The 25,875-nt window shown below is 34.3% G+C and overlaps 1 protein-coding gene across 2 annotated transcripts in view; it reads right to left on the bottom strand.

Moving 5' to 3' along the window:
• SMAP1 (small ArfGAP 1) overlaps positions 1–25,875 on the bottom strand; it is a 159,341-nt gene that overhangs the window by 90,281 nt on the left and 43,185 nt on the right. For both annotated transcript variants that reach the window (XM_034991285.1, XM_034991284.1), the window contains exons 3-4: positions 13,995–14,080; positions 5,701–5,776 (exon numbers count right to left, since the gene is read on the bottom strand). In XM_034991285.1, the coding sequence (XP_034847176.1) occupies positions 5,701–5,776; positions 13,995–14,080 (162 nt within the window). The remainder of the gene's footprint in view (positions 1–5,700; positions 5,777–13,994; positions 14,081–25,875) is intronic.

The raw sequence follows: 25,875 nt of genomic DNA, 5'->3' as shown, positions 1-25,875 counted from the left end.
GGATGAATCAAACAACTCAAGTCAAATTGTGCCAGTGATATAAAGTCTTACAGTTAAGTTTGAGTATTCACATTTCTTAATTATCTACCTGCTTGAAGTCACTTGGTGCTGCCAACCTTCCCCATCTTCCTTCAATATAATCATTACAATAGCTTATATTTATTAAGCACTTATGTGCCAGGCACCCTATTAAAAATGCAACATGCTTCATTTTATTTTACTCTTACAACAATACTATGTAATGTAGACACCATGATCATTCTTATTCCACAGAAGAGGAAAATAAAATTGTAATGAAAAGAATTAACAAAGAAAGCCAACTTGAAACTGCTATTTTATACTAATCCTAACTCACTCACTACCTAATTATTCACCTAAGTTTCTCATCCCTATAAAAGAACATCTAAAATTCATTGCAAATCACATTGTCTTGAAATTACTCACATATCTTAAATAACTAATTATATAATCATCAATTAATTGTAAACAGAGCTTAGTAAAATTACTAGGGCTATCTCATTTTTATAGTAATATAGTATAGAAACTTGTTTCTACAATAATTTCTAAGTTGAAATAATGAATTTACTTTTGTTGTATTAAATATTAGTCTTTATATACATACACATATATGTAAAACAAAACAAGTGAAAATTTTATTGTTTTAAACCCTTATATAATATTCAATTATATGGCAACTGATTAGAAAGTAATTTCATGTAAAATTCAGACTGGAGAATTAAAATCTTTATGTGCTACAAATTCAAGTATGTACTCAAACTGAGTTCAAGAGGTTGCTTCTGAGAAATGAGAAGTGGTAACGGAAGCAAGTAATACGTAAGACAAACTGAAACAAAACAAGCAAGGGCTCATTTTAAAGTCACCAACTCCCAAAAATTATTAACTGTTTTCCAAGACAAAATTGAGGAAGTCGGGGGATCAGGATTAAATAGTTACAGTTACCTATACATTTTACTGCTCTAGTATATTTCCTTTTTGTTTCTGATCATTATGATGGCAAATGAATAATGTGACTACGGAAATATATGTGAATATGATGGACTCTCCTAACTAGGCTGTTTATGACAGGGTTTAAAATGTGCAGTGTAATTAAGATCCCAAAATAGTTAATGATGGATTAATCAAATGAGACTCTTCTGGGTGTGCCAACCTGATCAGGTGAGCCCCTAAAGGGCATAGGGCCCTTCCTAAAATAAGAGATCTGAAGTATGAGAGAAATTCTCCAATGAAGAAATAAGCTGCTATGCTATAAGAGGATGGGGTTAACTGTTAAGGACCTGAGGGTGGCCCCTAGGAACTGAGAATGGTCCCCATCTGACAGGAAGAACATAGGACCATTGTCATACAACCACAAGGAAATGAATTCTGACAACAATCATGAGCTTGGAAGACAATGAGCCTCAGATAAGATCGCACCCCTGGGGCGCCTGGGTGGCTCAGGTGGTTAAGCGACTGCCTTCGGCTCAGGTCATGATCCTGGAGTCCCGGGATCGAGTCCCACATCAGGCTCCCTGCTCAGCAGGGAGTCTGCTTCTCCCTCTGACCCTCCTCCCTCTCATGTTCTCTGTCTCTCATTCTCTCTCTCACAAATAAATAAAATCTCAAAAAAAAATTAAAAAAAAAAAAATAATAAAATAAAAAATAAATAAAAAGATTCTATCATTTCAATCTCAGTGCCTTGTAGATGATGTATATATTCAATGTTTGTCTGTTGCATAACTAAATGAACAAATAAAGGAAGAAACAATCCAAGGGAACTTCAACAGCCAATCTCTGAATTTTATATATAGTTTCAAAATGAGAGGCTAGCACAGATCTCAGGGGTGAGGAAGAGAAGTACTGAGGGTCGATATGAATAAGGGTTGATATGCTATACCCATATTGGTGCCCAGCACCATGCAGTTACTTTAAAAGATACAAAAGAAATGAAATATCTTTTTTTTTTTTCAGTTTGAGGCTAAAAAACAGTACAAACTTTAGTACCAAAACATTTCTACTCGGAAATATATTTTCCTTTGTTTTTGTTTTATCTAAACTTTGCTTTTCCCCTTTCAGCTTCCTCCCTTAATTCACACTTAATAGTACTGCAACAGCACTCAAAACCATACAGCCCATACCACAAGCTCCCTCCACAAAGCAGCACATACAACCCTCCCTGCTTTCTCAGAAGCACCATGTTTATATGACCAGATACCACATTTATTAACAGCTTGCTGAAGTCAGTTTTTACAACTACAAATAAATCCCTGGGTACAAAGGAAGTACCATCCTAGATTCTCAGACTCTACATGATGGATTCCTATGGGGCTTAGTTCATGGACTCATTAAATGGCCTGACAGGCATGGGGGCAATATCACAGAAAAACAGAAGAACTCTTTGCCACTGTTTTCTTTAAGTTTATTGCTTTGTATTTTGCCACAACAATGTGAAATATTTATGTTTCAGAAGGGCAAGAAATTTATCATTTTTTTTAAAGGATAAAAGAAATTTTATCCTTTTAAATTTAAGAATTTAAATTTAAGAAATTAAATTACTGTCTTATATAAACAGGTCAATCTTTAGGCCCTTACTCTTATTTAAAATAAGAAAATAATAAGGGCAGTTACATTTACTGGCAACACTAAAAAATACCAGCTAAGAGAAGACAGAAAAACTATAAAAATCAGACACAAAAGCTGTAAAGATAAAGCAATTTGGAGCCATTTAATATCAGGGTAACAGCCATATCAAGCTTAAGAGCCACTCATGACATCTTTTTATCAGAGTACAACTAGTACAATTAGTATTCAAACTATCTCTCCTTAGATATTCCCTTAAATGCACTAGCGCTCCTTAACTATCTTAGATATACAATACTCATACTTTGTCTCAGGTTTATTTTTTTAACCTAGTCTCATCCCCACAATGAAATTAAATCTCTCTGAAAACAAAGGTCATGCCCTCTTTGGTTCAGTATACCAGGAGATTGGGACCATAACAAGTGATCAGAAACAACTTGAATGAATGTTCAATCTATTACTGAAGACCAAAAAACAGATATAAATAATGTAATTCTTAGTGATATGTTAAAATCAGTTGTTTACACACTGACTGCCATGAAAGAGGAAGAAATGTTTTAAACTTGCTAGAATATAAATTTTTTTTAAAGATTTTATTTATTTATTTGAGAGAGAGAGACAGTGACAGAGATAGCAAGAGAGAGCACAAGCTGGGAGGAGAGGGAGAAGCAGGCTTCCTGTGGAGCAGGGAGCCCGATGCGGGGCCTCAATCCCAGGACCCTGGGATCATAACCTGAGCTGAAGGCAGATGCTTAACCAACTGAGCCACCCAGGTGCCCCTAGAATATAAATTTTTAAAAAAATTATTATTTTGCTTATAAATGAATAGGTGGAATACATTTTCCATTGGGTTAAATGTGATTTTTGTGACCTTTTCTAAATCTTCATTATATGAATAATATAAACTCAAGAATACACAATCTTCTATCTTGAAATTTCCATTCTCAGCCTACAAAAAATGTAAAAACTTGTAGAATGAATTTCTCTATAAACCTTACCAATATTCATCAAATGTTAACATTTTGCCATGATTGTTCTCGCTACACAGACAGACAGACACACACACACATACACTCAGCTGCCAGGTTTCACTGAACCATTTAAAATTATTTATTATTATCTGAAAATGAGTTACAGGTATCATTAAATTGATCCCTAAATATTTTATCCCAATACATATCTCTTAATGAATAAAGAAATTCTCTTAACTGAACATAATACTATTATCACACCTGGGGGGGGGATTCCATAGCAACAGGTATCTTCTAAAGATAAAACTGTTTTCCTATACATTACTAGATAATTTCCAAATTGTTGTCAAGAAGGAAAAAAATTCTATAAATATAATTAAAAACAACAAAAATGTTTAGGATTTTTTAAAAGGAGGTCTAATGTGAAGGAAGCAAAACATAAGAGTCTCTTTATAACTACAGAAAACAAACTGAGGGTTGCTGGAGGGGAGAGGGTGGGAGATGGGTTAAATGGGTGATGGAAAATTAAGGCCGGCACTTGTGATGAGCACTAGATGTTATATGTAAGTGATGAATCACTAAATTCTACTCCTGAAACCAATATTACACTGTATGCTAACTAACTAGAATTTAAATAAAAAATTGAAGGAGGGGCGCCTGGGTGGCTCAGTTGGTTAAGCAACTGCCTTCGGCTCAGGTCATGATCCCGGAGTCCCGGGATCAAGTCCCACATCAGGCTCCCTGCTCAGCAGGGAGTCTGCTTCTCCCTCTGACCCTCCTCCCTCTCATGCTCTCTGTCTCTCATTCTCTCTTTCGCAAATAAATAAAATCTTTAAAAAAAAAAAATTAAAAAAAAAAACACCTGAAGGAAAAAAAAGGATATATAAGTAAAGCCATATGTTTTATAAACTACATTAAAACGATTTCTTAAAATTTCATATGAAAATATATTACTTATGTTTTACAGTCAGTCCTTTTCCCCCCCATAATACTACAACTAAACTTAATTTTATGGACATTATAAGTATCATTCTCAAAACTATCAATTTTTATCATTCTTTCAAAAGATTTCCTATCCTATATCCAATGCAGCCCAAACTCTATATACAAGGTATCTTTGTTTCAAAATATACATTAATGATACTTTAAACACTTTTAATAAGACTTTTTTCATGAACAAAAACAATGTATTAAAATATTCTTACTTTGTTAGTATTTTATTAATTTTTTTAGTATATTGCTTCTCCACAGACTGAAAAGAAAACCCAGTTTGTATACAAAATGAGATGAAATTACTGTCTCCAAATTGCTGGACATACTACTTAACCACAAGACTAACTATTTACAGCATGGCTTATCAATCTAGGAATCAAAGCCCAATGGGAAAGACCATTAGCTTTAAACTGTAATTAACTGGAATGAGAAAAATCAATCAGAAAAAAAACTAAAAAGAAACAGATATAACTGATCACTACAATGAGGTCTCAACTATTAGGTATCAAAATGCTTGCTAATAACCAATTAAAATGCCATGTCTTAATATATATCAGTCTGGATACATCCACTAAAGCCCTTAGGAGAGGATAAATTGCCTTGTTTCTTTTTCACCCATTTCCAGAATTGAGTGAAATATTTTCCCTCCCTCCCAATTAGTGACTTTATCTTTTTGCAAATTTCATAAATTAACTTAACAAATGGCATTTAATAGCAATTAGACTCTTACTTAGAACACATTCTTTTCTGAATCAAGAGTTCTGCTTTGTGAGAGCTCATAAATATGTGAAAAAAATATTCCAATATTCAAATTTTTAAAAGTATGTAACTAAATATATTTTTACAATAAAAAAAAATTAAGCTGCTTTGTATGTTAAAGCAGCCTGGGGGAGCCTGGATGGCTTGGTTGGTTAAGCATCTGACTAATAATTTGGCTCAGGTCATGATCTCATGGGTCGTGAAATGGGAGCCCTGAGTCAGGCTCTGCACTCAGTAGGGAGTCTGCTTGAGATTCTCTCCCTCTGCCCCTCCCCCCATTCTCTGTCTCTCTCTCTCTCTCTCTCTCTCTCTCTCTCTCAAATAGATAAATCTTAAAAAAAAAAGTCTGAGATCTATTCAACAAATATCAATCGGTGAAAGAAATGAAGATTTTACTTACATTTGTAATAGCTATTGCATTTTTATCATAGTATTTCTTCTTTTCATATTTATCTCTGATGAAAAATTCCACTGCTCTGAAAATAGATAACTTAAGGAAAAGCATGAGTTCAGTGACAATGTACACTCCCCTTTATTCATTCCTTTCCACAACGCCTACACTCTATAGTCAATTTTCCTCCTTCCCAGTCTGTGCTTTCCTCTCACACTATTTCTGCAACTAAATTCTGTAACCTACCTTTCTTTCTGCCACAGAAAGTCTCTTTCAGGGAGTTCTCCCCATTCAACAAAACCACCTAAACCAATTCTAGAAGGAAAAGTAACCACATTTCTCAATTCCACCACACTCCCCAAATCTCCACCTCCAACCAAACTCTTTCATTTTAAATTCTCAGTGTAAGGAAACTAATAGCCATGCGGTACCCACAACGTACCAAACGCTGTATGCTATGTGTTGTCGATAGTTTGTTTCTTTTAATCCTTCCACAACCCAGTAATATATATACTATTTCCACATCACAGATGAGTAATTAGCAATTCAGAAAAATTTAACAATTGTGATTCCAATACTTCTGTTCTTTCCCACAATACATGGCTTCCCCTGGTTGCATCACAGAGGATTCCCCGTGTTTTAGAAGAATGGAGGCCTTTTTTTTTTTTTCCTTTCAAAGCTGAGGAATGGAGAAGTCAAGAAGCTACAACCAAAGTCAGTACTATTTAATTTTTTGGAGTTGGCTGGACTAGCCTTATACGTTGACAGAGTGAGCCATTTCTAGTGGGATTTGAGAGTTTTGAGTTATCTGATATTGAAGACTTCTCTTACCACTCAATCACTACTTTATCGTATTTCACTAAAATGGGAATTTTTCCATTTAGCACCATGATCCCCTTTGGTAGTCAGGCAAAGCCTATGAACTCCTTCCTGGGACAATGCTTTTAAATGCGTAAAATAAAATACACAGAATTACAAAGGAAATGTGAATTATACTGAAATACAATCTCTCTGTAGATCCCCATTAAGATATCCTTCTGTTCAAAAGAACAGTTACCTGAAGCAGTAAAGCAATACACTTTCAGTCAAAACTCCTTGTCACAAATTAATAACAGCCTTTTAAATTGACAGTTGAGGCAATAGGTAACAGAAAGAGCTGACACACGAATACACAGTGGATATTAAAAAGTTGGGGTATTATGAAAGCACTCAAAGGGGGCCAGGGAAGGAAATCTAAACATTTAATTTTTTAAGTAAGCTGAATGAAAGCTATTTTTAAAGACAGTTTTCTACAACGTGAGTATGTGAAGGGCACTTTATGTGATCTTTATCTCCTTTTTTCCTCTTAAACAACCTATAAGGTAGGTACCATTTCACAACCAAAAGTGAGGCACAGGAAGTTTAAAAAGTCTGGGATTCTACAGTACAAGGAAGAGTTGTGATTCAAAACCAGGAATGTTTAGCATCAGTGTTTTCAGAATGTTCCTGATCATCACCAGTTTATCTGTGAATCAGTCAGTTATTTTATGCTAATGATAATAAATACTTTAAAATCTAGAAAAGAATGTTAAATTTGGAGGGTATTTTCAAAGTACCCTTGGAGACCCTTTTAAAGTGAAAGGCCCCAAATCTGCCATCAGGCTGCTTATTTAGGTATGTGAAAATTTTCGCAGCCAATTCAATACCAAAAAGTTACCACAAATATGCCAATATTTCCATAAAATGCTATAATGTTACTTTACTCAAACTTGTAAATAAGCTAAATGTTAAGTTTGCTCATGATTATAAATCCAAGTTCAATATTACATTTTTCTATTTTTTTAACAGAAAAAAATGAAACAAAAAAAGTTGGCCTGTTAGATTAGGTGTACGCATATGGATATATTGAGCAATTTTCATTGTAGAGACAACTATTTACCTCCACAAAAAGGGAAAGAAAATAGACTTCACTTAGCCTGATGTCATTTTCACTTCAGATGATATGGAATATATTTATTATTTGTACATATATGTTTGTAAATTTGTGTATTTTAGCAGCAATTATATTTACAGTTATATAACATACAATATAGCATACATATACAGCTATTTTTTTAACTACAGAAAATTTTTAGAAATCTGAATTCTTAAATTATAATTTTTATGATTAAATATCAGAGAAAGTAATACTGACATCTTTCCTTCTTAAAGATAGAAACAATATTCATTTTAGATATTGTTTAGAGTATACTACACCTTAAAGCTTGAAAAGATTTACTACTCTCATCTATGAAATGTTTATGATGAAAAATGATCACTGTTTGATTTTAAAAATTACTCTTAGAAAACTCATTAAAGTTAGAAATAGAATATATAAAATAATTTAACCAATAGTAAAGCTAAAATACTGAAAACTCTGATGTTTTATAAATACTGAATTTGAAAAAGGCAAACATTTTAAGTATGCCATATTTTTGAGTGAAAAACAATACAAACATCTGGTGAAATCACATGTTGCTGTGAATTTTCAGAAATAACAGATATAAGTGAAATCTTAATTCATACTTAATGTATTTTATATAAATAATTCAAATATAGCTGGATCTGGTTCTGCTCATGATATAAAACCCTCTCAGAAATTATCTAAAAAGTAAACAATTTCTAAAATTCTGAGACAAAAGTTGATGTTTTCCAAGGATATTAAAATAAGATAAAATAAAATAAATCATTAGGGCAAGAGAACTTACTTGGATCTTCCTATTGTTAACATAAAACAATACTTTTCAAAAACCAATCAAAGCACACCACAGAGTGCATTTTTTAAGTTCCATGGGAGTCATCTGAAAAAGGACGGTGATTTAGGGAACATGCTATATTCTTGATTGCTCTCAGTTCCTACGTACTCTTAGAGCAAGAACATATCACACAGTCTTTATGTATATTTGTACAAGGTCCCAAATGCAAGCCAATCTGTCATTGTTAATTCACCTAAAGAAACAATGATTTATTGCCATGATCAGCAAATTTTTTTTAGAGGGCCAGAAGGTAAATATTTTAGGCTTTGAAGGATAGATGGTCTGTGTTGCAACTACTCAACTCTGCCTTTGTAGCTCCAAAGCAGCCTTGAAAATACATAAATGAATGGTCATGGCTGTGTTCTAGTAAACTTTATTTACAAAAACAGGAACTGGCTCATAGGCCTGTAGTTACTGATTCCTGAATTGTATCCCAATTTTGCCCAAGAGGGCAAAAAACAGTCAAGTTGGATTTACAGATCATCACTATGTCTACAATCTGTCACTACAGACAACTTAAGGAATTTTCAATGGACATTCTGATAACAGTTTTGCATTATATGCTGACTCTAGTACTGATTTTCGAAGAAGATGGTCTCCCAACGTACACCCTCACATTTTCTGGTACCAGTAGGCACTTGTTATTTAACTGGCAGTTATTGTTACCCTGAAGTCAGCTAATCTGCTGAACCCATACCTAGATACATAAAAAAAGATAATCCTACTCAACTCACAAAGTTGTTAAGAGTTATGGGAATAATACATATAAAGCCTTTAGCACAGCACCTAACAGACAATAAGCATTCAATAAATGGAGTTAGCTTGCTTTTGCTTTTATATAACTTTGTATCTCAGTTTCCTCTCCTTTAAAATAGAGATAACATTAAGACCCATCTCACAGGATTATTGTAAGAATTAAATAAGCTAGTGTGTGTAAAGAACTAAGAACAGTGTGTGGCACGTAGTGAGTGCTATTTAATTTTTAGCTCTTATTACCATGGTAGATGGAGGTAATGGACGGGAACTACCATGTTCAGGGTTAAGATGGCTTGCATATCATCAAGTTTAAATAGATGAGCAACTGATAAAAACAAAAGAACCAATGAATTTGGAGATCAGTCAATATTCATCTTCATTCTCTAGTTTCTAGGCGTCATTTGAGACATAAGGATTTTTTTACTGACAGACATCAATAATACAACCAAAAAATTAGAATAATAATTTCAGGAAATCAAGGTAAGGAAATATTAATAACAATTCAAGTTTATGTGGCTGATTTGGCATTTAGTAAACAAACAAAAACAAATACCCCAGAATCTTCCCCATGCCTACAGTTACAAAACATTCAACACAGTACCCTGAACTGTCCCTGTCCTCAAAACTAACAAATGATACTATACAAGCCCCCCAAAAGTTTAACATTACTTTGTATTTTATCTTTTAACATGTATTTATTTATAATTTGAGATTTTTTTCCCTTTTCTTAAAGATACCATTTTAAAGACAATTAAATTAATATTTAGTCCCGAGAACAAAATCTTCCAATTCCAGACACATTACCACTGACAGCAATAAAATCCTGAAAAGCTCAAAGGAGAAAAACTGCTGATTAGCTTTGGTGCACAACAGACCTCATGGAACTGAAGTAATTAAAGTTTTTAGATAAGATGAAATACCCTAATAATGAAAAGCTTAATGTAAAGCTTTATCATTTGTCATGCACTAGTACATGCAGCCTATAATTAAACACATCCCACATGAGAAATTATACTTTCACAGCAGCTTTTGCATAACTTTGTAAATTGTAAAGCTTTTAAAAAGTGACAAATCTTGTTAAGAATGCAGTGAGGCCCCATATTATGTGAGTTTTACTCAGTTTGGTTCCACTTGCCTCTGGGGATGAGGCAACAATATTTAAATCAATAAAAATGCAGAGATGTTAGGCTTTTCAAAGAGCAATGAAATTTAGAATGATTCATGAAATAAAGGGGACTAGTTTTCTTACTAGTTTCCCTCATAAAACCTCCAAATCACAATGTTTCATAATTAAAAGAAGGGAATAAAGTGATATTGCTGTAATATTTAAGGTAAAACAATTTTTAAAGGCCATAGTATTATATTAGATATAGGGGCTGATCTCATGGTCTGGGACATGGCCTTTTATACTCTATAGTCCTCTATCTCAAATTTGTTTAGACAAAATCCCTCTTTATTTTCTGACAACCATTAGATTATCTATTTATGAACAGTAAGAGATCAAAACCTCATATAAATATGATCATAATTTGTAAACACTTTAGAAGTAACACTTAGTTTGAAAAATCAAATATGCATGTTTGAGTAAACAATAGCAAAAATATACATAATCCAAAAGCCTGAAATGAATTACATCAGGTACTTAAAAGTTGTAATCTACACCTAGACCTTATGATCTAGCGCAGAGTTCCCAACCATAAGCCTATCTATTTTTAAAGGCCATCAAGACTCAAAGTGGCAACACTGATTTTACTCAGACTATCATTAAAAAATATTCAAGTGCCCTTTTACAGAAGGAAAAGTCTGGAAGCTTTGAGAAGTTTCTTAATAACTCTTTGAGCATCCCATCCTTCCCAACCCCCAAAATGAAAATATTATGCTCTAGTTCATTGGGTTATTTGGATAATTTAAAAACATAATGAAGATAAAAGGCCAAGCTCAGTGCTTGGCACCCAGCAAACCTTTTTTAAGCAATAAGACTACTTTAGCTGCTGTATCTTCAGTGTGTTAAAGGTCAAGGATGTAATCCTACCCAATGCCAATCAATTCACTATAAAAATCTTCTCTTCCCTGAAATGTTTAGGTAAATATTTATAATATTTAAATATAAATACTTAAATATTAAAAATATATCAGCAAAAATATCAGAATAACTCACTACCTCATTAATCCTTTACTTCTATAAGGATCATCATAAAATTAATGGTAATTACTTAAATAATATTCCTACCAACATACACGAAATAGTGCACAGAACATAGTTCAATGTAAGAAGATACCAAGAAGCTAATATACAGTCCTTTCCTGAATATCTTCCAGGCTTCTTTGAAAACAATATGGAATCATGACGATGTATTAAATAACTCGGAAGCCACTTTCACCCACAAGGAACTAAATAAAGGATACTACCAAAAACTACCCTGCAGTATTCAAAAAAAATCCAAAAAAACTCAACTCAAACCAAACCAACCCCAACACACGTACAAACTTCCACAAAAAGGAGATTCTTCCAGTTGAGGGATCTTATATGTCAACTCAGGCTTGGGGGTGAGAACCAGAGAGAAGAGAATAAATACAACTAGCAAGCAATTGGTAAAAACCACCCAGGACATTACTTGTTTGCTCTGCTATATTTCCTTCTACTATGCTCTATTTTCCAGGGTTCTGCCCTAGGCCTTCACTTTTCAGAGGAGAAAGAAAACAGCATTCCCAAGTTTCTCAATAAAACACACAAAAAAGAATAAAGGACTATTGCCCTGAGTAAACAAACTTCAATCGTCTACATGCTATCTACATGCTATCATCTACATGCTAAATCACTCCATAATCTGCACTGTATTTCCTGCTTTCTTCTAAGGTCCAGACCCATGTTTCTAGCTACTGAATTGGGATCTCCATGTATATGTCCAACAGACACCTCAACCTGCCCAAAGCAATGAAGTATGGCTCATTACCTTTCATTTCTGACCCTTCAACCTTTATCTGGTACTGAATTTCTTCTCTCAGGGAATATGCTTTATTTATCTCACCCATAGAACCTCCACCAAGCTTTAAAATTTGGGGTCATCTCAGTATCTTTCCTCAGAAACACGGCCAATCTCAACCTAATCCAATTGCTCCTGCTTTCCCAATTTCTTTCCAATATTCCCAATTCTTTCTTATCCATTCTCAATGCCACTATCTAATTCAATCTAATTATCTAATTTATAACTTCATCATTGCTCATTTCAAGGCTGTACTAGCATTCTACATGGGTCTCTGACTCCAAGGTCTCCTCTGACTAATCTTCCTTATGGTAGAAGTAAATGCTTTTAATGTTTCTCCTGCTTCAAAACCCTTCATGGCTTTTCAAATCCTTCAGCTTCCATGAGCCCATGGAATGAGGTCCACACTGCTTCTATATGGTACCAAAAACCCTTCACAATCTGGAAAATAAGCTTCTTCTGCCACTTGCCCCACTAAACGTGAACCTGTCACATCAAAACCTTAAAATGTCATGTTTCCTCACACATTCATACCTCTACTCACACAATTTGTTATGTCTGAAATGTACCTACCACTTTTACCCTAGGAACTTGCTAAATAAAAACAGCCTTGGATATCAGATTGTTAAATTTTGGGGAAGAAGTGGGGGGAGCAGAAACACAAAAGGCCAAATACAAATACTAACTTCTTAAATATAACTTAAAAGGTTTCTATACAAATATAAAAATATATATAATGGCCTGTATCTCTGTTAAGATCACATTTTTTTTTCCACTGTTTGATCACATGAACTGTTTTAGTATAAAAATAGGTATATATAACTGCTCTTTAAGAAACTACATTTTATTGTCAAAACTGCAAATATCACCGGGGCGCCTGGGTGGCTCAGATGGTTAAGCGTCTGCCTTCGGCTCAGGTCATGATTCCAGGGTCCTGGGATTGAGTCCCACATCGGGCTCCCTGCTCCTTGGGAGCCTGCTTCTCTCTCTCTCTCTCCCTCTCTGTCTCTCATGAATAAATAAATAAAATCTTTAAAAAAAAAAAAAAAAAAAAAACTGCAAATATCACCTTTGGAGAGAATCACAAATACCTACAATCAATTTGATAATTTTATAGAACAGATCAATTTTGATGAGCTATTTCCTCAAACTTCAATATAAGTTGAGAAACCCTATATAATCAAATGATTTTCTTTAACAAATGTGAAAAACATCTGACTAAAACGCCTGTGAGAAAATATTCTACTTATTCATTACGGCAGATTTGTAAAAGCAAACACGGTTGTGAAACCTGTAACAAAGACGGAATGTCAGCCATAAATATTAGCATAAGTTACTTCAGCAGGTCCACCTGCACTAAATATGTGATCTGCAATTTTAAATGCGTACATGTCAAACTGCTTAACATAATATGATTACTATATAAAGGTGATCAAGAAAATCTCTTTAGAAATGAATTTTAAAATTATTCAAGATGCTCACAAGTCAAATCTCTAATAATACCCTAAAATAATAAACAACATATACTCTCCAATCAAGAGCTGCAGATCAAGAAGAATCAGTCATAATATTTTACACTTAGTAATAATTACATCAAAATACTATGCAAATCATGTATTACTATTAAAAACTGCATACAAAGCACAGCTCAGGGCAAATCAATTTCGATCTTTAATAAATAACAGTATTATAAAGTTCACATCTTCCTAAATACAAACAGTTCAAATACGAAGTATAAAAAATGAGTTAATTCTTTTAAAATCCACAATAAATAAAGTTTAAAGGATACTGATCTGTCTGTGGTCTTCGAAAGTTCTCTGGAAGATTGGCTTCATAGAGTAGTCTTGCTTTAGTATTTCCCATATCTTGCATGCACTAAAATAAAAAGAAAAATGAAGTACTTTCATTATTCATATGAATATTAAAAAGTAATTCCTATATATACATACATATACATACACACACATACACAAATACAAAGTAACATTTATTATTTCCGATATATATTCTTCTCAGAAAAATAAATCACAACTATGAAACTACTCAAGTTCAAAGTAGAAGCATATTTTTAATTCTTCACATTTATTCAACTTATGTAGACCCACAGTTTTCTAATGTCTTTTTCTGTGAAAACAATACCATCTTTATTTATATTCACTACTTCCTAAAAGTAATTCCCTGGTAGTTCATGGCAGTTTTATTACTGTTTTAGATTTGCCACTTGAACAGCACTGCCATTTCCAAGGGTAACAACTCAAGATCAAATTTTCTTTGTTTTGGGTGCCTGGGTGGCTCAGTTGGTTAAGCGACTGCCTTCGGCTCAGGTCCATGATCCTGGAGTCCTGGGATCGAGTCCCGCATCGGGCTCCCTGCTCAGCAGGGGGTCTGCTTCTCCCTCTGACCCTCTTCCCTCTCGTGCTCTCTGTCTCTCATTCTCTCTCTCTCAAATAAATAAATAAAATTTAAAAAAAATTTTTTTCTTTGTTTTGAGTTTCAGAATACTCTTGGGTTTTCATGATTTACAATCAGGATCACAATGGAGAGCAGATAAAAAAGAAACGTGCTAACCTAGAACTCTACAGAAGTGGATTAATTGCTTTGGGGTTAATCTCTTTAAGATTCTGCTGAAAGCTATGGATCCTCTCCCTACAAAAAAATAAAACAAAACAAAAAACATTACCCAATGACCCAAAGCTTCCCTAAAATCTACAAACCCCAAGAATAAGAACTACTCAGGAGGCATAAAATAATCTGATAATCACTTAAACCAGTTTAAGTTTCAGTATCTTCTGTAAGGATTAGCCAAACAGTCCTTCCTGGATAATCTACTACATTAGAAAGTAGCATTTACAAACAAAACATTATTCATTTTACATGAATACATGTTACAAATGAATACATGTAAAATGTTTTACACAGAGTTTAGGTTCCTGAAAATATTTTAATTGGTAGAAAGATCAGTCTGTATAATTCCTTCTTTTTTCTTCTGATTCCGTAGACACACACCCACACCCCCAAGAAGACAATCCAAGTTTAACAGATAATCAATTGTCCACCTTGAGTTGTAGCCCTGAAGTATACACAGAACCATCTTCCTTCAAATAAAAAATACAGTGACATGGGGCGCCTGGGTGGTTCAATCAGTTAAGCATCCGACTCTTGATTTCAACCCAGGTCATGATCTCAGGGTCTGCCTTGGGCTCCGCTCTGCATTGGGCTCCACGCTCAGTGTGGAGTCTGCTTGTCCCTCTCCCCCTGCACACTCTTGCACACGTGTTCTTTCTCTCTCTCTCTCTCAAATAAATAAATAAATAAAACCTTTTTAAAAAAAATACAATGACCCTTTTTTCTCCCAACTGAGAGTTTTAAGGTATGCAAAATACTAATATACTCTCATTTCTGGATATCTATTCTAACCCACCTCAACATAAGTACTCTTTCAGAGTAAATGAGATCATAAGGAAGGGAAGTAATAGGGGGCTGGGAAATATAAGGAAGAGTAAACTGAAAAAGAATGAAACAGTTTTTGTTATTTAGCTTTGGAGACAAAACAGAAGCTAAGGCAAAATATATCCCAGGGGTATATAAGCTGAGGGGGAAAACCTGTGTAAGGTGAACTGACAGTATAAGGTCAGAGGGCTCTATTACATCATGACACATACTAGCATACATATGAGTAGAGCTAATTTGTAATTCTGTGTGTGGGGAGAAGAGCTTAGAAACTTTCACTATAGCCCACCCTTCTTGAAAAAAGAAAAAATGTTTCCCATCTCAAGTATTCAAATGATGCTTTACCTTTGTGTCATGGTGGGAATTTAGAAGTAAAGATGATCCGAGTTATGTAATCATAAAGGCATTAAACATTTAGGAAAAACTACAAGAAAAATGCCTCTTAGTTTGCACAATATCTGCAATAAAGCAAAAAGTAACTCATAGAAACTATGAAAGTAAAAAAATTTGAAAAGTTTCCATCAAGCAAACAAGAATACATGGAAATTCTAACAAAAAATTTAGTAAGACTAAAAACAGTATCTACTATGTATGCCATATCTCACTGACCCTAAGTTACATTTTTCTTCCTTTTTTAAGATTAATGAACTAGGAATACATCTTAAAATTGATAGTGTCTTGTAACTGATAATTTTTTCTTATGAGTCCATAAAATAGAGGTATTTTTTACGGAGATATCTTATGGTCAATGAATATGATAGTACACATTTCATATAAAATATTCTCTTTATTTTAATATTTTGACAAAATAAAAAATAATTAGGAACGAGGCATACATGTGTACTACACCAAATTATTTACTGTTGTTCTAGGGATGCTACCCATCACAATCAGATAGGAGAGAAAAAAAAGAGGTATAAAAATCTGAAAGGGAGAAGTAATGTGAAATAACGAGCCATTTCTACAGGAGACCGCTGCCAAAAAGTGACTGGGTACAGGTGCATGTGTGTGTGTGTCAGTTGGGATTAGAGGGAACAAGGATTCAGTGACATCACAGATACATAAAGATTGTTTTGTAAGAAGATATTGTTAGGCTCAGATGCTTTCTAGGTTTCTAAAGAGCAGAAGTAGTGTAGGAGGAAGGTCAGTATCAAAGTTTCAAAACACTACCTTTAAGGGCCACATGGAACACTTATGAAAACTTATTCTATTGGCCCTGAAGAGCAAACTCTGTCTAGCGCTCGGAAGAAAATAATGAAAACAGCCTAACAATTACAGTGATAAGCATTAGCCTCAATACTTTACTTTTATATATAAATTACATATATATAATTATAAATTGCATGTATATTAGAGAAATTGTGTGCGCACGTGCGCGCACGCACACACCATTGTAAATTTCAAAAAACAAACAAACAAACCAAAAAACCCTGCTTTAGGCATTATTACCCTATTTTGGCAGGAAAGGAAACTGAAGTAGCAAGATGTTAAGTAACAGGCCCAAGATTATTAGTTTCCATGAGTATTTGACTCTTGACAGAACCAACATCGGCCCTCAGGAGTTTAGAGATCTCAGGCTGCAACCAATGGAACTGGGGACTACCTCCTGCAGGACTTACAAACACCGGGCTCTTTGTTTTAGAGGCTCAGTTCTCATTTTACAGATACAGAAACTGAAGCACAAAGAGGTTATATGATTTTCTCTAGAGTAAGACAATGAATCAGTTACAAAGTTCAGACTAGGATCAAGCTCCCTAGTCCCAATCCTTACCACCAGGCACCAGCTAATCAAAGTAAGTGTCCGGGAAATTCCACCACAAAACAGAAGAACACTGTAAGTATTGCCTCCATTATTAAAACATCATTCCTGTTACAAAAATATTATTGCTTTTCTTTTAGAGTCTCTCAACCAAAATGCTTCAGCAAAATGCACTGTTGGAAAGGAGAATTTTAGTTGTTTATTTTTTGGCAATTTATGATTCAGTTTTCCAGAGTTGAGATGAGTGGACTGGTTGCAAAGAAATGGGGGAAGGGGGATGATAAAGGGAATACACTAATTTTAAAAGAAAAAGTAAGTTTTATATTTTTTATTATTTTTAACTACCATGAGACTTCAGTTATGGGTAATGAGCTAGCTACTTTAACTTCTACCATCTAGCTTCCTGGAAATCAAGCCAGACCCTAATATTATGCACCATTCTGAAAAACTTTAAATTTCCAAACCTATTTTCACTTCTCCAAAAGGAGGAATACTTGTAAGGATATCAAACAGAGTATCGGGTGCCTGGGTGGCTCAGTTTGTTAAGCGACTGCCTTCAGCTCAGGTCATGATCCTGGAGTCCTGGGATGAGTCCCACATCAGGCTCCCTGCTCAGCAGGGAGTCTGCTTCTCCCTCTGACCCTCACCCCTCTCATGCTCTCTCTTTCATTCTCTCTCTCTCAAATAAATAAATAAAATCTTAAAAAGAAGACTATCAAAAATTTTTAAATTTACCAATTTTCAAAATTCTTTGGCTTTACAGAAGGCATGTAATTCTGTCAGTAAATTTTCTCTTTCTCTCACACTTCAAACATGAAAAAGGGAGGAAGAGGACTCTTAATTACTTAAGTCAAAATTTCTACTGTTTGTTTAAAAATATTTTTAAATGGGTATTTACTTAATAAACCATAGTTCATCTCAAAATTAGATTTTTAAAAAACAGTCAAATATTAAGTGAGCAGAAAATATACTGAAATTCTTGACAAATGATAATAAGAACATAATAAATAGTCAATATGCATTTTTTACTTTAAGAAAAATATATATTTATATTGAAGAGTAAGTGAAATGTGTACTTCACAGTTATGATAAATGCCATTTAGGTAGTACATACTTTAAAATTAGTGTTACTTATTGTTCATTTTCAAATTTGATCTGTCTTCATTTTATACATTGTATGTTCCTAGAAAGATCAATTTTATATTGTACTTTTTGCTTGAACCGTCTTCATTCAAAATCACCATTATAATTGCAAAGGGAGGCTTCACCTGAAAATGGTATAATAAATCACACTTAAGAATCTCAAAACCTACACTTAAATGTATTTTGTCCTTGTCAATCCATAATCTGTGTTTTTTTAATTTCTCCACCTAATCCAATACATAAAACAACACCTGCCCAAAGACTCTCATATCGCCTGAGATTCAATTTCAAAAATTACTATTTGAACTAGAATGCTGAGAAACACCTACAGGCTAACATACTTCCTTCACAATCTAATGCAGATAAAACACTTCTATTTCTGAAACTTTCTAAGAAGAAAACATTTCACCCAATCCTAGTTTTTGCACTAAAAACAATAAAACCTATATTCTAAATGAGTTCTAAGGTTTTAATGTTTTAAAGAGACTGAAGTGAATTGGGGTTGTCAATTTAAAGTTTTAAATTGGCATTTAGTGGGGCGCCTGGGTGGCTCAGTCATTAAGCGTCTGCCTTCGGCTCAGGTCATGGTCCCAGGGTCCTGGGATCGAGCCCCACATCAGGCTCCCTGCAGAAGCCTGCTTCTCCGTCTCCCACTCCCCCTGCTTGTGTTCCCTCTCTCGCTGTGTCTCTCTCTGTCAAATAAATTATTTAAAAAAATAAATAAATTGGCATTTATTTATGGGATTTGTACAATTTAATAAACTAAAACATACAAAACCAGTGACAGATGGTAGTAGCTACACTTGCTACTATCCATACAGAGTTGTCAAATCACTATGCTGTACACCTGAAATTAATGTAATATTATATGTCAACTGTACCTCAATTTAAAAAGTAATAAAAATAACCGAAAAAAGTAACAAATACCACAAAAAGTGGGAGTAGATATAAAGAAAATACGCAGAATCAATAAGTAGGCAAACGAATGTAACAGGAATCACTGTTTCATGTCAATGGGGGCATCTCCAATGAAAAAACTAATAATTAAGAAGCACACAAAATCAGCTTTAGTGAGAAAAGAGCCTTGCAATAAATGTAAAGATAAGATGTAACAGGAACAGATAGAAACAAAATGTGTCTAAGTTTAAGTCTTTCTCAATATTAGGAAATAACAATAAATGGCAAGATAAATGACGGGCCACCTAAAATTCCAAGTTAATAATTCATTCTCCTGAGAATAAAACTTGTCATTTCTCCCCCCTTTCTTTAGTCTACCAAAATCTTGGAAAGCAGAGCTCTTTGTGGACTCCAACTAAGTGATGTAATTACTTCAGGGTATGACTTCTACCTGCATTAGCTAACTAAAGCTGAATACAGTCCAGTCTAGGTTCAGTAGCTATGTTTAAGAACTATGGCTCCTTGGACCTCTCCTCTCTTTCATCTTGTGCATCCTCTCTCTTTTCTCAGTACCTACCTCCTATCTGTCCCCATAATGTTTCCTGCACTTTCTCCCTCAGACACTAAGTGGTACCTGGTCAACAGCTAGAATTCACACTAATGTATTATTTCAGGAAGCTACCTGCATAGTTTTCAAAATTTTTTGTGTGTACTGACTTGCCCTTTGGAGTTTACTGGCTATTTTAAGAAATGGAATAAGTGGGAAAAAGAATAACAGCTACAAAATAAAGGACTGAGATCATTAACTGCTCTGTTGCAAATGATTAAGTTATAATGCGGCAATTAGATCTTCTAAATTCCCAATGGCAAAAATGCAAAATATTAAAATAATCAATAGAATCTTACATGTTAGTGTGTAATGGAAAGGTGCTACATGTCTACATTAAATCTGGAAAGGTGCTACAAGTCTACATTAAATCTGGAGGTAAAACTATGTAAATTAAAACTCTTCTACCTAATTATCTGAGGAATAGATGCAGGAGGGAATCTCACCTATAAGGTCAAAGATTATTATGCAAGGATATGAAAACAGCTAAAAATATACACTACCTATATGTTTGTATACATGCATAAAATACTTCAGATAAAGTATACAAGAAACTGATAAATATGGTTGTTCCTATGGAGGAAAACTGGATGTCTGAAGGACAGAAGTGGAAGGAAGACTATTCACTTTACACCTTTTGCACCCTTTGAAGTTTGTGCCATGTCCATGTATTTCTAATTCCCCAAAACAATAAAATAATTAAGGGGGCTTATTAATCCTGCATTGTTTCTAAATAAAATATTATCCAGAGTAAGCTTAGCCAGGGTTTTCAAGCAGCATGTGAGTCAAAACAAGGAGACTTCCTCCTCACTGGTATTCTCCACTCCTACTAGGAGAACACAGTGTTCTAGTGATCAAAGAGGTTATGAATCAAATCAAATTAATACATTTTTAAAAATCCCATCCAAGTATATCTTACACTCAAAATACAAAGTATAAATATGGCATTTATTTATCATATCTTTTCCCAGTATCATCATCTTCTTAAAGAAACAGAATTGCTGAAGTTACATCACTGAATGTATCTCTTTTTGCTTCTTAAAACTTCAACATATTTATTTTTATGTGGGTGAGGGAATACTACTTATTCTACTATTTTCTATTCATTAAAATTTTAGAACACAATGACTAAGATTTTCAAACTGCCTTATCTGAATATATATATATATATATTTAAATGTTAATTAAAAAGAGAAAATGAGTATTTGTAGTCCCTGGACAAATTCTTCATGTCAGTGACTCACCTCTACTACCACTTGAAATTTTCCAGAATAGTTCTCTATCTTCCTCTCAAAAGCCACCAGGATTTCTTGCATAGGAGCAAGCTTTTCAGGACTGGTTTCAAGATCTTTTGGATTCCAGCTGCTGGAAAAGAAGGGCCACCGTTTTTGGTCTCAGGAACTCTTTGTAAATATTTAATACAGAGTCCATTCCTTCAGTTTTCATAAAATTGTGTTTTAGGGGAGTTGTTCTCTTTCAGTTTTAATTGTTATTTTTAAAAACAAAATAAGTAAACCAAATATATTTAAAAATTAAAAATCTTAAATGATAATGTGGAATTAGAGGTACCAGTTTTCATATTTTTCACAATTTCTAGATATTCTCAGAACCTATCTGTTGCAGCATTTGCTAGTTGTTACAAATTCAGAGAAAGTATTTTTTTTAAAGCAGTAAAATTAAACATTGTTATGAGAAAGCTGGAAAAGCTTTACTTCACACTCTTATGTAATCTGTACTTACTATGAAATCCATACCATTTGAAGTCTAGGAATAAACCACTACTTTCATCCTAGGTGCTTAAAGCCCAGCTCAGAAGTCATCCTGGACTCTCTCCCCTCTTCTGTCAGAAGTCTTAGTGATTCTAACTCTTTAATATTTGTTATAGCCTCCCCCTTTTAATCAACCTCACTGCCACCACTTTAGTTCCAGATCTAGTCACCCACTGCCTAGGCCATTGCAGGAACAAGCCCATCAGATTTAGGTTCTTAAAAGGAACATAACATTAAATATCACTCTTCAACTTATAACATTTTAAGAGCTCCCTGTTCTGTCCCTATCCTCACCCCCTATCACTGACAGGATCAAGACCAAACCAACCTACCACTGCAACTTTCACCTTCATCTCCTGTGAAACACACATAACTGCGACCAATACTCTGGTCATAGAAAACTACCTCACTTTCTCAAATGCGACATGGTTTCTCCATCTTTCTGCCTTAGAAGGCCCTGTGTATACTGTAGTATACTTCTAGAAATCCATAAGCAAATAAAGGTCACTATAAAAATAGTAATGAGACATCTTTAAAATATGTTGAAAACTTACCATAGCACTAGATACTGATTTTTTTTTTTAAAGAAAAAGGAGCCAGTACTAAGTTAACTTCCTGAAGATTAGCCAACCATTTAAGTTAACAAAGCCATAACTAGAACCCAGATCTACAGAGTCCCAGCCTTTGACTATGCCTGCATTCCTCTATCATTCTTATATTCATACAAAACAGGGAAGAGCACCCCTAAAATATTATATGCAATGAAATTAATGTTTTCAGATGATCTATTCATATAGGTATTCATTCATTGCCACATAACAACTTCCTACCAAATATAGCACTCTATATGGAGATATAAGCCTTTTTCTTCAGAGTTTAGTAGTCCTTTAGTTACACTCTCTCAGTTCTATCTAGATTAGGCAGTATAGAATGAACACAGTTAAACTGGAACAAAGACTTCCACTAAGTAATATCTTACCATTTTGTTCACTGCTTTGACTCAAGAACTATAGCCAGTTACTAGAAAAAGAGAATTCTAAAAACTATCACTGACTTTTTAACCTTAAAATGTTAACCTTAAAAACAATTTAAAAAATCAAGAGGAAAACACAGGTCATAACCTTGCACATTCAAATTCAAAATACATGCAGCTTTTTCTTAAACGGATTGCTTAAAAATGCAAATGTCTTATTAAACTTCACAAATTAAATTTTGTTACAGACAGTATCACATTTCTTCCCTCACCTCACTCTGCACATACAGGCAATACATAAACCCAACGCTGTAAGCTGCCCCTTGCTCTGCTCTTCTTTGAAGACAATTTAATGATCCTAGCAAGGAGTTGGCAGAAGTTGAATCTCAATCACCTTTAGAAGTTTGTACATTAGGCCATGATTTGAGAAATTTTGTCAGCTTGATAGAATTAATAATGAGCACTCCTCCCACAAAATAAGAAAAAAGTTATTTGACTGGGGGTTTTCTTGAATAAATGTGTACCAAGAACTGTGTACTGAAAGCTTATGTCCTTGGTTCTATAAAGCACTATGAAAATTTATCTAAGGGCCAAAACCTTGAGAGAGTAAATAATATTCTAACACATACAGGTCAGATGTCATTAAATCATGGAGGTCTTCAAATTAGCTTTTTTTTTAAAATGGAATTTTATTCTATAAAATACTGCTTGTCAGGAATTCTGGAATAGCAGTGACAGTTTTTAAAGCTCCCAGAGGCTTCTCACCACCACTACCACCAACAACAAAAAAGAGAGTCACTAAATAGAAAAACCAAAACCCCATGGACAATATTTACAACAAAAATTGGTGATGGAGTATCCCCACAAACCCCAAAATGCTATGAGGTAGAGACGAGGCACTAACAAACACTGACCTGCATGATGTCTGCAACTAATGGGGGGCCAGGTAGATCTGAAAACAAAACTAAAATAGTAAAGAGATAAAAACTGAAATTACAGTGAACCAGTCTGAAGAAAGCACATGAAACTGAAAAGCATTTTACCCAATCCAACAGCAAATACATACAGTCTACAATAAGCTTGAAATGGGGGGAAACAATCTAGCCCCTATGAATTCTCATAACATAACCACCAAACTTCCCTGCTAGGACCAGGCCCCACCCTGAGGAGAAAGTCCTGGGAAAGGATTCAAAATTAAGCAGTACAAAAAAAAATGGAAATAAAGTAAGAGAAGTTACAGATAAAAGTGGGAGAAGGAACAGAGCAAAAAAATCTCAGAAAACAAGAGGCCTTATTTTTAAACACTACACAAAACCACTGAAGGGAGAGGTCTGTGCCGTTAGAAAAGCTATCTTGAATATCAATTCCTTTTAAAAGTAAAGAAAACTAATAACACACAGAAGTGATCAACAGAAAAGAATCAAGGTCAAATCTCATACAAAGTTTTAGAAGAAGAGAATAAGAAGCAGAATAACATCTCTACAATGAATCCACTCTAGAACAAACATGCTCAGAAAACAGATCAAAACTGTACACCTACTAATTTAGAACAAAACAAAAACCATATGCATGATATGAAAGAACACGTTAAATGAGTTAAAAGACATGTGAAGTTATGAAAGAACAACTAAATCAGAAATTAGAAATATTCAGGGGCACCTGCTGGCTCAGTCAGTGGAGACTGTGCCTCTTGATCCCGGGGTTTTAAGTTCGAGCCTCATGTTGGGTACAGAGATTACTTAAAAATAAAATGTAATAAAAAAAATTAAGAAATATTCAGAATTAAAATGAAAACTCAAGAAAGAATTAGAAATAAAAGGAAAAATACTTCAGAAATGAATATGAAATAAAATGGAACATGAGAACAAATAAACAGAATAATGGCCTATGAAAACTGGAGAGACAAAAGACCTAAAAGTTTTTAATTAAAAAAAAAGTAATAAAAAGGATCCAAGAGAAAGTGACAAATACTGCTGTTAGGCAATGAAAATCCAACATACATGTAAGAGAGTCACTGAAGAAGAAAACAAGGAGACAGAATACTGAACTAATTTTAAAAAGTCACTGAAATTTAAAAAAAAAAAATTTGAAACTACATACTAAAAGAGCATACCACAAGGCATTTCTTGTCTAAAAGAAATCTATTTATATTTAACGATATAAATCAGTTAAACACAAAAGCATGAAAGAAGAAATACCACGCAGGGGCGCCTGGGTGGCTCAGTTGGTTAAGCGACTGCCTTCGGCTCAGGTCATGATCCTGGAGTCCCGGGATCGAGTCCCGCATCGGGCTCCCTGCTCAGCGAGGAGCCTGCTTCTCCCTCTGACCCTCCCCCCTCTCATGTACTCTCTCTCATTCTCGCTCTCTCAAATAAATAAATAAATCTTAAAAAAAAAAAAAGAAGAAGAAATACCACGCAAACATTAAGCAAAAGAAGTCTGCAGTGGCTACACAGCAAGGTATAACAACTATCTTACAGATACACCACTGCTGTGCAACAAAAAGATAATCTGAGCCAGTTGTATCCTTTCAAATTTTCATTAAGTAGTCTCATTAACAAAAATAAAAACAGGTAAAATTAATCTTTTATTATTATGTTATGTTAATCACCATACATTACATCCTTAGTTTTTGATGTAGTGTTCCAGGATTCACTGTTTGCGTATAACACCCAGTGCTCCATGCAGTACATGCCCTCTTTAATACCCATCACCAGGCTAACCCATCCCCCCACCCCCCTCCCCTCTAGAACCCTCAGTTTGTTTCTCAGAGTCTGCAGTCTCTCATGGTTCATCTCCCCCTCCGATTTCCCCCCCTTATACTTCCCCTCCTGCTATCTTCTTCTTCTTTTTTTTTTTAAACATATAACGTATTATTTGTTTCAGAGGTACATGTGATTCAACAGTCTTACACAATTCACAGCGCTCACCATAGCACATACCCTCCCTGTAAAATTAATCTTAATAATATATTTTACTTAATGCATCTTTCTCCTCTGCAGAACGCCCATGGAAATCATAGTAACTTATCTCACCTTCCTTTAACGATTTAAAAATGGTGTGATAAATTAA

This window comes from Mirounga leonina, unplaced genomic scaffold (assembly GCF_011800145.1).
Source record: "Mirounga leonina isolate KUSES-001 unplaced genomic scaffold, KU_Mleo_1.0 Mir_53, whole genome shotgun sequence".
Taxonomy (NCBI): domain Eukaryota; kingdom Metazoa; phylum Chordata; class Mammalia; order Carnivora; family Phocidae; genus Mirounga; species Mirounga leonina.
This window is presented reverse-complemented; position numbering and strand designations above follow the sequence as displayed.